Below are 15,666 nucleotides of genomic sequence, written 5' to 3'. Positions count from 1 at the left end.
AGTTCCTTCAATCACATTGGTTTGAACCTTTACAAAAGGTGGAATTTAAATTCGTCACTTGGAAAGTGGTCATGCTGTTGGCCTTAGCATCCGCAAGGCGGGTATCAGAGTTAGCGGCTTTGTCTCACAAGAACCCTTATTTGATCTTCCATGAAGATAGTGCAGAGTTGAGGACTCGTCAGCAATTTCTGCCGAAGGTGGTTTTGTCATTCCACATGAAACAACCCATTGTGGTGCCAGTGGCTACTGACGCCTTAGTGGAGGCGAAATCTCTCGATGTGGTCAGAGCTTTGAAAATGTATGTCACCAGGACAGCACGGATTAGGAAAATGGAGGCTCTGTTTGTCCTCTATGATCCCCACAAGAATGGGGCTCCTGCTTCCAAGCAGACTATTGCACGCTAGCTCTGTTCTACGATTCAGCAGGCTCATTCTACGGCTGGATTGCTGTTACCGAAATCGGTGAAGGCCCATTCTACCAGGAAGGTGGGCGCGTCCTTGGTGGCTGCAAGGGGGGTCTCGGCCTTACAACTATGCCGAGCAGCTACTTGGTTGGGTTCAAACACTTTTGCAAAGTTTTACAAGTTCGATACTCTGGCCGAGGAGGACCTCATGTTTGGTCAATCGGTGCTGCAGAGTCATCCGCACTCTCCCGCCCGTTCTAGAGGTTTGGTATAACCCCATGGTTCTTATGGTTACCCCAGCATCCTCTAGGCTGTATGAGAAAATAGGATTTTTATACCTACCGGTAAATCCTTTTCTCTTAGTCCGTAGAGGATGCTGGGCGTCCGCCCCAGTGCGTACTGTATCTGCAGTTATTAGTTCTGGTTATACACAGGTTGTGTTACGTTATAGTCAGCCTGTTGCTGACATTGTTCATGCCGTTGGCTGGTGTTCTGTTAAATGCCATGTTGTACGGAGTGCTTGAGGTGTGAGCTGGTATGTATCTCACCTTAGTTTAACAATAATTCCTTTCCTCGAAAATGTCCGTCTCGCTGGGCACAGTTCCTATAACTGAGGTCTGGAGGAGGGGCATAGAGGGAGGAGCCAGTTCACACCCATTCAAAGTCTTAAAGTGCCCATGTCTCCTGCGGATCCCATCTAAACCCCATGGTTCTTATGGTTACCCCAGCATCCTCTACGGACTAAGAGAAAAGGATTTACCGGTAGGTATTAAAATCCTATTTTGTTATTTCAGAGTTTTGACTATAAAAATGATTAGGAACCTTTGGTTCTCCAGCTGTTGTTGAACTACACATCCCAGCATTCCCTGCAACAGTTTTCCAATTTGGCCATGGTATAACTGTTACAGGGCATGCTGGGATGTGTAGTTCCACAGCAGCTAGAGGGCCAAAGGTTCCCCATCCCTGGATTAGACTAATGCAAAGAAGATATTTATAATATTATCTTTGTACAGGTTGAGTATCCCATATCCAAATATTCCGAAATACATAATATTCCGAAATACGGTATTTTTTGAGTGAGATAGTGAAACCTTTGTTTTCTGATGGCTCAGTGTGCACAAACTTTGTTTAATACACAAAGTTATTAAAGATATTGTATTAAATGACCTTCAGGCTGTGTGTATATGGTGTATATGAAACATAAATGCATTCTGTGCTTAGACTTGGGTCCCATCACCATGATATCTCATTATGGGATGCAATTATTCCAAAATACGGAATAATCCGATATCCAAAATACTTCTGGTCCCAAGCATTTTGGATAAGGGATACTCAACCTGTATTTTTCATACACTCTATATAGTCAAAACTCTGCCATATTCTGGAGTATGACAGGAAAGGCTCTGCTTCACCTGCCTCACCTCACATCACTGCTTCATATGTCTGGCTGACTCTGAATAATAATGGATTAGATCCTATCCACTATCCACTACATTAATCCTACGTTTATGTAGGAGTATGCAATGCTGTCACAGATGAAATCAGGCACCAATTGGCATACTGTTTTAATATTTATGTTTTTTCAAATGTGTTTTCTTGTAATGTCCTGTCCTAATTGTATTTCACGCATTTTAAATTAGATGAATATTTATTATTTTATCAATTAAGTGTTTTTACCTGTTTCTGGCGTATCCCAATCCAGCAAGACCCAGCTCAGATACAGAGCAGATATCGGCCAGAGATGTGTGAAGAACAGACATATAAATACCATAAGGAATGCCAGGCCTGTGGTGGGAGAAATGACATGGAACACACGTTTATCAGTAGGGATAGAAAGCCTCATTGTATCGAAGGACAAGGCAAGGCACTGATATTTTGCTTTGTTTTACATGGCAGAACATTATTACAATACAAAGTTCCGCTGCCTTCTACTTTCATCCACTAACAGAGACATTTTTTGTCACAAAGTTATTTTTTTATAGCATCTGTTATTTATTTAATTTAAAGTCTAATTGCGTGTAGCCCCCTAGATACATATTTATGCTAGTTAGCTTTGTCACAAGTAGCTGACAATGGGATATGAGCCTGTGGTCTCTAGAAAAGTCTCTCAGTTAAATTGTTATTCAGAGAAAATAAAAAAACAGTAACTCTGAATTATTTATTACACTAACTATTTCACTTAATTTACATCTGTTCAGTAAATAATATGGACATATACTGCATTATTCAGTGGTTGAAGTAGAAATTTTGAAGTGGGGGTATGGAAAATATAAAGGGGTCAGTGTGCTTTTTGCACGTGCCAAAAATAGGGGTGTGGCTTCATGGGGAAGGGGTGTGGCCACAGAATAGTACCAATTCACATTACACTGCACAATAGTGTTCATCAGTCACGTTACACCACACAGTAGTACCCATTATACACATTACGCCAGATAGAACCACTTATACAACACTGGAAAAACAAAAACACAGGGGGGAAAAAGATTAATGCCCTTTAAATTATTCGTAATTTTTGTTCCTTATAGTAATGCCTTTTACACATTATGGCACACACCATAATGCCCATTACACATTATGCCACATACTCAGTGGTGGAACTAGCGAGCGGTGGGCCCATGTGCGACAAAATGCTTTGGGGGCCCCCCATCCAAGTCCATCCCCTCACCCCTGGAGAGGATCTGGAGAGGGGGACCTGCTCAGGGCCAGGGAAATGGATACCTAGCAACAGTGCCATAATTAGTGATTTCTCATACGTCCTAGAGGATGCTGGGGATGCTTCAAGTACCATGGGGTAAAGACGGGATCCGCAGGAGACATGGGCACTTTAAGACTTTAAAAGGGGTGTGAACTGGCTCCTCCCTCTATGCCACTCCTCCAGACTCCAGTTAGATTCTGTGCCCAGTGAGACTGGATGCACACTGAGGAACTCTCCAGAGTTTCTCAGAAAAAGACTTAATGGCCCTCATTCCGAGTTGATCGGTCGCAAGGCGAATTTAGCAGAGTTACACACGCTAAGCCGCCGCCTACTGGGAGTGAATCTTAGCTTCTTAAAATTGCGACCGATGTATGCGCAATATTGCGATTACTAACTACTTAGCAGTTTCAGAGTAGCTTCAGACTTACTCTGCCTGTGCGATCAGTTCAGTGCTTGTCATTCCTGGTTGACGTCACAAACACACCCAGCGTTCGCCCAGGCACTCCCACCGTTTCTCCGGCCACTCCTGCGTTTTTTCCGGAAACGGTAGCGTTTTCAGCCACACGCCCCTGAAACGCCGTGTTTCCGCCCAGTAACACCCATTTCCTGTCAATCACATTACGATCGCCGGAGCGAAGAAAAAGCCGTGAGTAAAAATACTTTCTTCATAGTAAAGTTACTTGGCGCAGTCGCAGTGCGAACTTTGCGCATGCGTACTAAGCGGATTTTCACTGCGATGCGATGAAAAATACCGAGCGAACAACTCGGAATGAGGGCCAATGTTAGGTTTATTATTTTCAGGGAGACCTGCTGGCAACAGGCTATCTGCATCGTGGGACTGAGGGGAGAGAAGCAGACCTACTTCTGTGAGTTTCAAGGCTCTGCTTCTTAGGCTACTGGACACCATTAGCTCCAGAGGGTCTGATCGCTAGGTACGCCTAGATGCTCGTTCCCGGAGCCGCGCCGTCACCCTCCTTGCAGGGCCAGAAGTCAGAAGACGGGTGAGTACAAGAAGATCAGAAGACTTCAGTGACGGCAGAAGACTTCAGTGTCTTTGAGGTACCACGCAGCGGCCGCGCTGCGCGCCATGCTCCCACACTCACAGCGGCACTACAGGGTGCAGGGCGCAGGGAGGGCGCCCTGGGCAGCATAATACCTCATAAATACCTGGCAAAAGAGGAATACAGTGCTTTGGCACTATGCCCAGACCCCCGCCAGTATAAAGAATATGAAAATTAGCGAGACTGAAGCGCGCCATTAAGGGGGCGTGGCTTAGCCCTCACAGCTCTAATCAGCGCCATTTTCTCTTCACAGAGCTGCAGAGACGCTGGTCCTGACCTCCTACACTGCTGTACAAGTAACAGGGTGCAAAACGGGGGGGGGGGGGGGGGGCACAGTATTTTGGTGCTGTTTTATTAGTATAAAAAGCGCTAACAGGGCTGAGGCATTATTTTAATCGTTTCTGTACCGGGATAGGCGCTGGGTTGTGAGCTGGCAAAACTCCCTATGTGTTTCTCTAACAGGCTTTGCTGTAGGTCTGTCCTCTATAGCCCCAGTGTGGTTGTGGGTGTCGGTACACGTGTGTCGACATGTCTGAGGCTGAGTCCTCTTCCCAGGAGGAGGCTGGAGTGGGGACAGGAAAGACTGTGGGAGTGACCGTGTCGGCTGATTGGGTTAATATGTTGAGTGTTTTGAATGCAAATGTGGCTCGGTTGAATAAGAGATTAAATAAATTGGAGTCTCAGAACCAGACATGGAGAAAATCCATGGAGTGAGACTGGATGCACACTGAGGAGCATTGTCGCAAGTTCAGACCCCCTTGGGGTCACAGAAGCGTTCATTTACCCAGATAGCGGATACAGATACCGACACGGACTCTGATTCCAGTGTCGACTATAGTGATGCCAGATTGAATCCTAAACTGGCTAAGAGCATTCAGTACATTGTGGCGATAAAAGACGTATTACATATCACGGAAGACCCTGCTGTTCCTGATACTAGGGTCTGCATGTTTAAGGGTAAGAAACCTGAGGTGACGTTTCCTCCCTCTCATGAACTGAATGCTCTTTTTGAAAAAGCTTGGGAAAATCCTGACAAGAAGTCACAGGTTCCCAAGAGAATTCCGGTGGCATATCCGTTCCCCTCTGGGGACAGGGAAAAGTGGGAGTCAACCCCCACGGTGGACAAAGCTCTATCGCGTCTGTCCAAAAAGGTGGCGCTACCGTCCCCTGACGTGGCAGCACTAAAGGATCCTGAGGATCGTAAGCAGGAAAATACACTAAAATCCATTTATGTCACTACAGGTACGCTGCTCAGGCCTGCCGTTGCATCGGCATGGGTGAGTAGCGCCTTTAAAAAGTGGGCAGATAACTTGTCATCTGATATGGATTCCCTGGACAGGGATAGTGTGCTTTTGACACTGGGTCATATCAGGGACGCTGCAGCCTATCTAAAGGAAGCTGCAAGGGATATTGGCCTTTTGGGATCAAGGGCCAATGCCATGGCAGTCTCGGCTAGGAGGGCATTGTGGATTCATCAATGGAATGTTGATGCTGACTCTAAGAAGACTATGGAGTCTCTGCCGTTTAACGGTAGTGTCTTGTGTGGTGACGGCCTCACTGACCTGGTATCTACGGCTACCGCAGGTAAGTCATCGTTCTTACCTTATGTTCCTGCACAACAAAAGATAATGCCCCACTATCAGATGCAGTCCTTTCGGCCCAATAAATACAAAAAAGGACGGGGGTCTTCCTTCCTTGCTATAAGAGGAAGAGGAAGGGGAAAAAGGCTGTGGCAAGTTCCCAGGAGCAGAAGTTGTCCCTGGCTTCTACCAAATCCACCCCATGATGCTGGGGCTCCTCTACGGGAGTCTGCACCGGTGGGGGCACGTCTACATCTCTTCAGTCAGGTCTGGGTTTGCTCTGCCCTGGATCCTTGGGTATTAGAACTAGTAGCCCAAGGGTACAAATTGGAGTTTCAAGATGTGCCCCCTCACCGATTTTTCAAATCGGCCTTGCCAGCTTCTCTTCCAGAAAGGGAAGTAGTATGCGCTGCAATACTAAAGCTGTGTCAACATCAAGTCATTGTCACGGTACCCCCGTCACAACAGGGGGAAGGCTTTTATTCGAGCCTGTTTGTGGTCCTGAAGCCGGATGGCTCAGTCAGACCGATTCTGAACCTAAAATCCCTCAACTTCTATCTAAAAAAAAATAATTCAAGATGGAATCTCTCCGAGCAGTGATCTCCAGTCTGGAGGAAGGGGATTTTATGGTGTCGGTCGACATAAAGGATGCCTACTTGCACGTCCCCATATATCCTCCACATCAGGCTTATCTGAGGTTTGCTGTCCAGGATTGTCATTACCAATTTCAGACGTTGCCGTTTGGTCTGTCCATGGCTCAGAGGATTTTCACCAAGGTTATGGCGGAAATGATGATTCTCCTGCGCAAGCAGGGAATCACAATTATCCCGAACTTGGACGATCTCCTGATAAAGGCGAGATCCAAGGAGCAATTACTGAACAACGTTACGCTCTCCCTGACAATTCTGCAACAACATGGTTGGCTCCTAAACTTGCCAAAATCACAGTTGGGTCCGACAACACGGCTGTCGTTCTTGGGTATGATTCTGGATAACAGAATTACAGAGAGTTTTTCTTCCAGTGGAAAAGACTCTAGAAATACAGAACATGGTAAAACAGATTCTGAAACCGGCAAGAGTGTCGATTCTTCAATGCACTCGGTTGCTGGGGAAGATGGTGGCGGCCTACAAGGCCATTCAGTTTGGCAGGTTCCATGCCAGGGTGTTTCAGTGGGACCTGTTGGACAAGTGGTCCGGGTCTCACCTCCACATGCACCGGAAAATAATCCTATCTTCCAGGACCACAATCTCTCTCCTGTGGTGGCTGTACAGTTCTCACCTCCTAGAGGGATGCGGGTTCGGGATCCAGGATTGGATCCTGGTGACCACGGATGCAAGTCTCCGAGGCTGGGGAGCAGTCACACGGAGGAGAAATTTCCAGGGAAAATGGTCAAGCCAGGAAGCTTGTCTGCACACAGAGGCAGAACTCTGGGAGGCAATGGAGTCATCTGCCACCGGGCTCCTGCTCTGAAGGGGGGCACCTCTCCTCCCATTCTGTGACACCATTGAATTAAGTTAATTGATAGCTGTCGCTGTCTTTTCAGTGGGCGACTTCCTCACTGGTCCCTGCACCTTACAAATCACACCCTTTTTATTATACTGTAGATACACATTTTACAAGTATCACACCCAGGATTAGAAACCACAACCTACTACACTGGAAGCAGACACCTTACTGATTAAGCTGTTTGCTCCTGTATAAGAAATATGAGAATTTTAACTATATGAAGATACTTCTCTGATAATTACACGTAACTTCATATAGTTAGAATTCTCATGCTTCCTCTACAGGAGTAAATAACTCCATCAGTAAAGTGTCTGCTGTTTGTGTAACAGGTCATGGGTTCTAATCCTGGGTATGACTGCAAAGAAATGTGTGATTTAAAATAAAAGACAATTAAATGTATAAATACAGTATATAATTTTTTTTCAGAACACTCCACACACACACACACACACACACACACACACACACACACACACACACACACACACACATATTTATCTTAATATAGGAAATAGAGGGGCACCAATATTTATCTTGCCTCCGGGCCCCTGTGACGAACTTACGCCACTGTCTGCACATAAACATTCTTGAATTAATGGCGATTTACAACGGCCTTCGGCAAGCAGAACATCTTCTTTGCGGTCTGCCCGTCTTGATTCAGTCAGACAACGTAACAGCAGTTTCGTATATAAACCGCCAGGGCTGAACAAAGAGCAGAGCATTGATGGCGGAGGCCACAAAAGTTCTTCGCTGGGCGGAGAAACATGCAAGCGCTCTGTCAGCAGTCTTCATTCCAGGAGTGGACAACTGGGAAGCAGACTTCCTCAGCAGACACGTTCTACATCCAGGAGAGTGGGGTCTTCATCAATAGGTCTTTGCAGAAGTGACAAGTCGTTGGGGAATTCCTCAAATAGACATGATGGCATCTCGCCTCAACAAGAAACTTCAGAGATATTGTTCCAGGTCGAGGGACCCTCAAGCAATAGCGGTGGATGCCCTGGTGACACCGTGGATGTTTCAGTTGGTCTATGTATTCCCTCCACTTCCACTCATTATGAAGGTGATAAAGATCATAAAGAGAACAAAGGTTCAGGCAATCCTCATTGTTCCGGACTGGCCAAGGAGGGCTTGGTATCCAGATCTTCAAGAATTACTCATAGAAGATCCTTTGCCTCTTCCTCTACGAGAGGACCTGTTACAGCAAGGACCGTGCGTGTATCAAGACTTACCGCGGCTGCATTTGACGGCATGGCGGTTGAACGAAAAGAAGTAACGGCGAAGCATTACCACCATATTTGGAGAAAATATGTGTCTTGGTGTGAATCCAAGAAGGCTCCTACGAAAGAATTTCAGTTGGGGCGTTTGCTCCATTTTTTGCAAGCAGGTGTGGATGCGGGCCTAAAGTTAGGCTCCATTAAAGTACAAATTTCGGCTTTATCTATTTTCTTTCAGAAGGAATTGGACTCCCTTCCAGAAGTTCAGACTTTCGTGAAGGGCGTGCTGCACATCCAACCTCCCTTTGTGCCCCCAGTGGCACCATGGGATCTTAATGTGGTGTTGCAGTTCCTGCGATCTCAATGGTTTGAACCTTTGCGTAAGGTTGAGTTAAAATTCCTTACTTGGAAAGTAGTCATGCTGTTGGCCTTGGCATCCGCAAGGCGGGTGTCTGAATTGGCGGCTTTGTCTCACAAAAGCCCCTATTTAATCTTCCAGGCAGATAGAGCGGAGTTGAGAACTCGTCAGCAATTTCTGCCAAAAGTGGTTTCATCGTTTCACGTAAACCAGCCTATTGTGGTGCCAGTGGCTTCTGACGCCTTGGCGGAATCAAAGTCTCTTGATGTGGTCAGAGCTTTGAAAATCTATGTCGCCAGAACGGCTCAGATTACGGAAAACAGAGGCTCTGTTTGTCCTGTATGAGCCCAACAAGATTGGGGCTCCTGCATCCAAGCAGACTATTGCACACTGGATCTGTAATACGATTCAGTAGGCTCATTCTACGGCAGGATTGCCGTTACCGAAATTGGTGAAGGCCCATTCTACCAGAAAGGTGGGCTCATCCTGGGCGGCTGCCCGAGGGGTCTCGGCATTACAGCTTTGCCAAGCTGCTACTTGGTCGGGATCAAACACCTTTGCGAAGTATTACAAGTTTGATACCCTGGCTGAGGAGGACCTCTTGTTTGGTCAATCGGTGCTGCAGAATCATCCGCATTCTCCCGCCCATTCTAGAGCTTTGGTATAAACCCCATGGTTCTTGAAGCATCCCCAGCATCCTCTAGGATGCAGGGACAGGAGCTGCTGGTGCCAGGCACTGACAGGCAGTCATGGGTTAAGTGGGAATGGATGCATTGCAGGGCTCCTGAGTGTGTGACTCTGTACTACATACTGTACGCTGCAATCCACTCCCCCACCATACAGTCACTCGCAGCAGCTTTCAGGTCAGTGCTCGAAGTGTCGGTATGTCATACCACTGTATACCAGCCCACTTCGAGCACTGGTATTATTCTATACATAAAATCCAATGAGCTGCGGGAACCCCCCACATTGAGCCCCAGAGGATGGATTTCTCTTCACAGCCTCAGGAGCTGTAAGGAAAAACCACATTAAAATGCATACACTACTGAGATGTGATCGCAGTTACCCATTTCACAGCCCATGTGATGCAATTGCATCTCAATGATGCGAATGCCACTGCCTGATTGAAAAGCAGAGGCGTTAGCAGGGCAGTTGTGGGATGTGACATGGCATTATGGGGTGGAGGGTGGCAAAAACTAGGGAGTGTCCAGGACAGTTTTCAGGGCGGCTGCATGACATCACACACGGCCACTGCAAAACAAACATGGAGGCAGCTGGCTACCTTTGCTGTGTGTGCAGGGCCGTCTTTTCATATGGGCTCAATGGGCACTTGCCCAAGGGCACCAGAAGTATAAGGGCCATAGGCTGATAGCTGAGGGTCCCCTCTTTCCATGGTACCAGAATTTTGAAAATTGGCCCTAGTGAACTACTTCAAAGCAGTGGTCCCCATCCGAGCCTGTTAATTGCTCTTCCCAGCAAGATCTCTTAGGATCTGTCTGCCTTACAGTTTTTATGAGGGTAGACTCCAAAAGCTGAGACTCTCCACTTTCGGTGGACACTGGCAGCTTGTTTCTACTATACCCAGAACCAGAGATATCAGCCTTCAAGCAGCTGGTCCCTGCTCCAGCTCTACATGCCTAATATGCAGTTTTATATACTCGTTGGTGGATTACTCTGGCTCCTGAACTCTGATCCCCAAGTCCACAGTATCTCCTGAAAGGTGAGACGCTCTCATTTTTTATCCCATTTAAAGCTAAGAAATCTTTTTCCAGGAACTTGAGATATCTGCAGTCAAGCAAGCTGCTCTCTCACCAGAAAATTATGAATATTAAGCCCACTCCACTATCGACCCCTCCCTTACGTATTAAACATCCCATACAGTACCACCCTGCAAGTCATGTACCGGGGCCACTTCATTCAGCCCAATTCCCCCTTCTACAGTTTAGTGTTCTCCCTCCCGACCCATTTCCCACATCTGTGCAGTAAAGGAGTAATTAGCAGAAATTACTGCTCCAGGTCCTACATGCTGAGTGGAAGATAGAACAACCCCTACCCCTACCGCCCGCAGGACATCAAAGCTGCCGCTGATAGCACCCCCCACCCCTACCGCTGGAGGATGGCTAAGTGCCCCAGTGCATTGCTGTGCCCAGGGGCTCACACTGCTGTTAAGACGGCCCTGTATGCGGGGTCAGCATTGTGGACACAGTTGAATTACGATTGCATCGCTGGCTGCCATTTGGATGCCTGGCGGCCTTGCCCCCAGCATGCGACTGGTAGCAGTTGCAGTTTTGTTAAGGTAGCAAAACTGCAACTGAAGCTGAATAGGGTCCTTAATGCGCCAAGAACTTCATACATTATAGCACTTTGCAACGGAATCTATGGGATAGCATGCGTTAAACCAGGGTTTACCGCATGGGTAAAATACTGAATAATTGAATAGCTCCAGGCATGAAACCAGGAGCTTTTCCCCATGCGGCAATCCCTGCACCCAATTGAATTCACTCCCAAAGAATCTTATTTCCCTGCTGGCTTATTTTATTTAGTATGACCAAGGACTGGTATACTTGCAGAAGTATAATCACAGTAAAACAGAGCTGATACAGCATTTAGTTCATTAATATTCAAATATTATTATACTCACCAGGAAACTCAACATCCATCTTTCTTTTGACTATAGTTATTATCTCCTATATTATATTACGTTAAACTGACATTGAGGCAAAAAGAAAAGCAAAAAAAACAAACTTTTTTTGCAACATTTTAAATAATTTGTAAGTTGTTGAGCTTATTCAGAGCCCTCATACACTTGATAATAAGGGCTGTAAGAATATTAGGGTGATTTTCTTATCAGGGACTTGCAGCCTATCAGTTAGCTAGGAACGAGCCATGTGACAGAGCACAAGGAACAGGAGTGATTAGTTCCAATGCAAATAAGCTGCATTGTAGTGAATAATATTGGTTCAGCTCACAAATGGCTGTTTCCATAGTTTATAGGTTTATGTTTTATTACATATGTATAGACTATTAGGGGGAGAGTGAAGTCGCAGCAATAAACTGCTGCAATGTCCAGGTGCGCACAACACTGTATAATATAGTAGGCAAACACTGCTAATTTTCCTGTGCACATCTATAGGGTGTGAGGGAACCATAATACATACTTGCCTACCTGACCCTCTCCATGAGGGAGAAAATGCTCTGTTCCTGGACTTTCCTGGTAATGTTTGGTTGCCATCACCTGTGGTGAGCTAGTTAATTGATAAGAAAGGTGTGTCACCACAGGTGATGGCAATCATACATTACCAGGAAAGTCCAGGAACAGAGCATTTTCTCCTCATGGAGAGGGTCAGGTAGGCAAGTATGCCATAATAAGGTTGATGGTCGTGAAGGGTTTAATCAGACCGTTAGGGAATAACATTGTGGTTATCACAAAGAATTGAAATTACCATTGATGTTTTCTTTGGACCAGTCACATAAAATAGGCTGACCATACTAGCCCTTTAAACTGGGACACTCCTGAATTACACAGGTTCTGTGGCTGACTAAAACCAGGTGACATGCAGGCTTGAAGTCAGCCAGCCACAGAACCTGTGTAATTCATGAGCGTCCCAGTTTAAAGGGCTAGTATGGTCAGCCTACATAATAAAGTACTGAGTGCTTGCTTGATGCAGTTGGCTCTACTGTGGCTCACTATTATGTAACTCACCCATCACTAGAAAAGAAAATATCCATTGTAGAATAGAAAGCAGCTGCATAAATGAGCGGAGCTGCTCTTGGAGTTGTGTAGTAGCAGCAGATACAGAGCGCAGTGCAGAGCGCAGAGTCAGTCCTGAAACACAAACAAAGTTTCATGGTCACACACAGGTGAAAGAAAATACTAATTGCCCTATATCTGTGGCTGGCTGTATTTTGGAGAGGTAAAGTAGGGACCTGATTGCTCCAAAATCCGAGCCAACAAATGAGTCAAAGGAAATAATTTTACCCAACTACATGTAAGAGCTCCCATAGACATATACTTTTTTTTATTTTAAATATGAGCTTTATGAAGTAGTCAACAAACCTTCATGTGCCCTTCCTTCTCTTCCTTCTATCGTCTACTCCATACTCCCTTCAACGGCACCAAATCCCTCGGTTTTCTGCCACCCTGGTACTTATTTCAGTGTTGTCTGCTGATGCAGATTTGTCTATATATACCCCGTATTTGTCCTGTATTGTCTTGAACTGTAAAGGTGCATAAACACTTGCCGAGAAAATGAGCGTCGACGCTCATTTTCCCTCTTCCTGAGCAACATCGTTAATTTTCTAGGCAAGTGTGTATGCCGCCAGCGACGAGCGATGCGCGGCCCTGCGGGTCGGCAAAAACAACCCTCGCTGTCGGCTGTGCATGCATACTCAATCTGGACTATCGTGCAGGAGCTGCCAGCACTGCCCGGCTTCTGCGTGATGTTACTGAGTGATATGAATGGTCATATCGCTCAGTGTGTACGGCCAGCTGGTGACCGCCCGGCCCGGAGGGAGGGGAAACACTAGACCACAGGTTCTCAAACTCGGTCCTCAGGACCCCACACAGTGCATGTTTTGCAGATCTCCTCACAGATCACAAGATAAATAATTAGCTCCACCTGTGGACCTTTTAAAATGTGTCAGTGACTAATTAATACACCTGTGCACCTGCTGGGTTACCTGCAAAACATGCACTGTGTGGGGTCCTGAGGACCGAGTTTGAAAACCACTGCACTAGGCGACATCGCTCACAGAACATGTTGCCTAGTGTGTATGCACCTTAAGTCACTGTTTTCTTGTTTTGCTTATTTCTTTATGTACTCTGTAATTGGGTGCTGTGGATCCCTTGTGACACCATATAAATAAAGGTTATTATTATTATTATTATTATTATTATTAATAATAAAAATAATAATAATAATAATAATTGAGAGTACAAATATATTGGACACTATCATAAAATGTGATTCCTATAACTTCTGCAAACAAACAGTACATGTTTTATTCTGACCCTCTATAACATAAAATAATTGTAAAAAATTGTCTGTCTAAGATGGCAGCGTGCAAGGGTGTTCTGCTGATACTAAATAGAATGGTGCCCTCCCCATCCCTTATACAAACTGACAGAAATATCTGTAGATCAGGTGTGTCCACTTCAAGAGACAAGTTTTTAAATGTGACATCAACAAAATGGTCATTTGTATTATTATAGTTTGTTGCCTGAGACAGTGGCCTCAGGTAGTGTTATTATTGTATGCTTGCCATTTTATATTTCTTTATCGTGGTTCGGTATTTTATTGTCTAGGTAAATTCTTTCCAGCGCAATTTTTTACTTCAGCCTTAATTTTTTTTAATATATATATTAGTGTCATTTTACTCACACACGCGGCTCCATTAGAAAAATCCTATCTAGACATTGTTAGACTGTGATATTAAATAAATAAGTGTTTTTGTCTTTAATTGATTATTGATATAAAGGATCTTTCCTCTGATTGATCTCCTGCCTAAGGGTCTTTAGAGTTTTGCATATTTTTACATGTTTTTGGTAGGGGACTCTCATCTATTATTCCAAGACTTTGCTTCATTCCGCATGGTCCCAGCATTTATGATAATTGGAGACTTTTCATGGCCTGGTCTCAGCAATGGAGGATGAGACACAAGATAACAAATCACAAGTATCTTTCTGCTTGGATGGAAGTGGTGTTCATCCAGTCACTAGCCAACTGTCATTGCTACCATGCATCCATTCCTTCCCGCTCCCTTATCCTCTTATTGCCTCAGACTACAGCTCTTGTTGAGCCACCTCTCCATAGACACGTATAAGGAGGACAGGCAATGTGGGAATTTGGGAATAAAGGTGTTGGTATTCCTGATAGTTACAGTTATAACAAGTACATATAATGCTGTAAATTCTGTGGTCATTCACAAAGATTATTCTTCTCTATAATGTATATAAAATGTAAATTAGAAGTCACATTATTAATCACTGTATCCTTATATGATCACTAAGTCCCTTGGTGACTTCTGTTATGGTATTATAGGTCAACAGTGAAAAGGTCGACACCTATTGGTTTACCTGTACAAGGTCTACATAGGTAAAAGGTCAATGCATGAAATGGTCAACACACTTTTTTTATGTTTTTTGGGTGTCAATTTAAAGGTTTCATCGCATGAAACCCCAATTCCCAATTAGTGTACCGCTTTGCTCTCCATGCTTCGGGCAAGGTTACCGTTCGCAATCGTAGTCCAGTCGATGGTAAAATCTGAAAAAGTTTTTTTTTTAAAGTAAAAAACTTTTTTTAAAAACCCTCATGTCGACCATAGTCACATCGATCATTTGAACATGTCAACATTTTGACCATGCCAACCATATGCATGTGGACCTATTGACTGTCAACCTATGGACCGGATTCCGGTGACTTTGAACATCCCTATGATTGTAGAGCTGTGCCAGTGAAAGATTACAAATAACCAATAACATTACTGTACTAGGCCATTGCATACTGTAGACTGCAGTAAGATCTATGTGATGCATAGCACGTGTCACAAGTAAGACTTACCACTCAGGTCTTGGGAATATGCAGCAATAATGGTTTTCATGGCTCCAACTATTCCTGTTACTGTCTGTTGTCACTTTGAGTATATTCCTAAAATTTGCTGCAGGAAGATGCCATCATTGAGCTGGAGGGGAAACAAATCAGTACCTAGTCTGTAAATGTGACAAACACTCTAAACTTAACATGGCAAGATAACATGGCAAAACATACAGGTGATATGTGCACCACAACCAGATCATCCTAAACATAAATTGAGGGACACATAGCTAGTAGATATTGTAAACACCTGTAT

The 15,666-nt window shown here is 44.9% G+C and overlaps 1 protein-coding gene across 2 annotated transcripts in view; it reads right to left on the bottom strand.

Moving 5' to 3' along the window:
• Window positions 1–15,454, bottom strand: part of LOC134948853 (diacylglycerol O-acyltransferase 2-like) — a 116,600-nt gene extending 101,146 nt beyond the window's left edge. For both annotated transcript variants that reach the window (XM_063937100.1, XM_063937101.1), the window contains exons 1-3: window positions 15,378–15,454; window positions 12,521–12,643; window positions 2,081–2,188 (exon numbers count right to left, since the gene is read on the bottom strand). In XM_063937100.1, the coding sequence (XP_063793170.1) occupies window positions 2,081–2,188; window positions 12,521–12,643; window positions 15,378–15,417 (271 nt within the window). In that variant the 5' untranslated portion in view covers window positions 15,418–15,454. The remainder of the gene's footprint in view (window positions 1–2,080; window positions 2,189–12,520; window positions 12,644–15,377) is intronic.
• Between the last annotated feature and the right edge of the window lie 212 nt (window positions 15,455–15,666).

Source organism: Pseudophryne corroboree, chromosome 8 (genome assembly GCF_028390025.1).
Source record: "Pseudophryne corroboree isolate aPseCor3 chromosome 8, aPseCor3.hap2, whole genome shotgun sequence".
Taxonomy (NCBI): Eukaryota; Metazoa; Chordata; class Amphibia; order Anura; family Myobatrachidae; genus Pseudophryne; species Pseudophryne corroboree.
The sequence above is the reverse complement of the archived record's forward strand: the minus strand, read 5'-3'. Positions and strand labels throughout refer to the sequence as shown.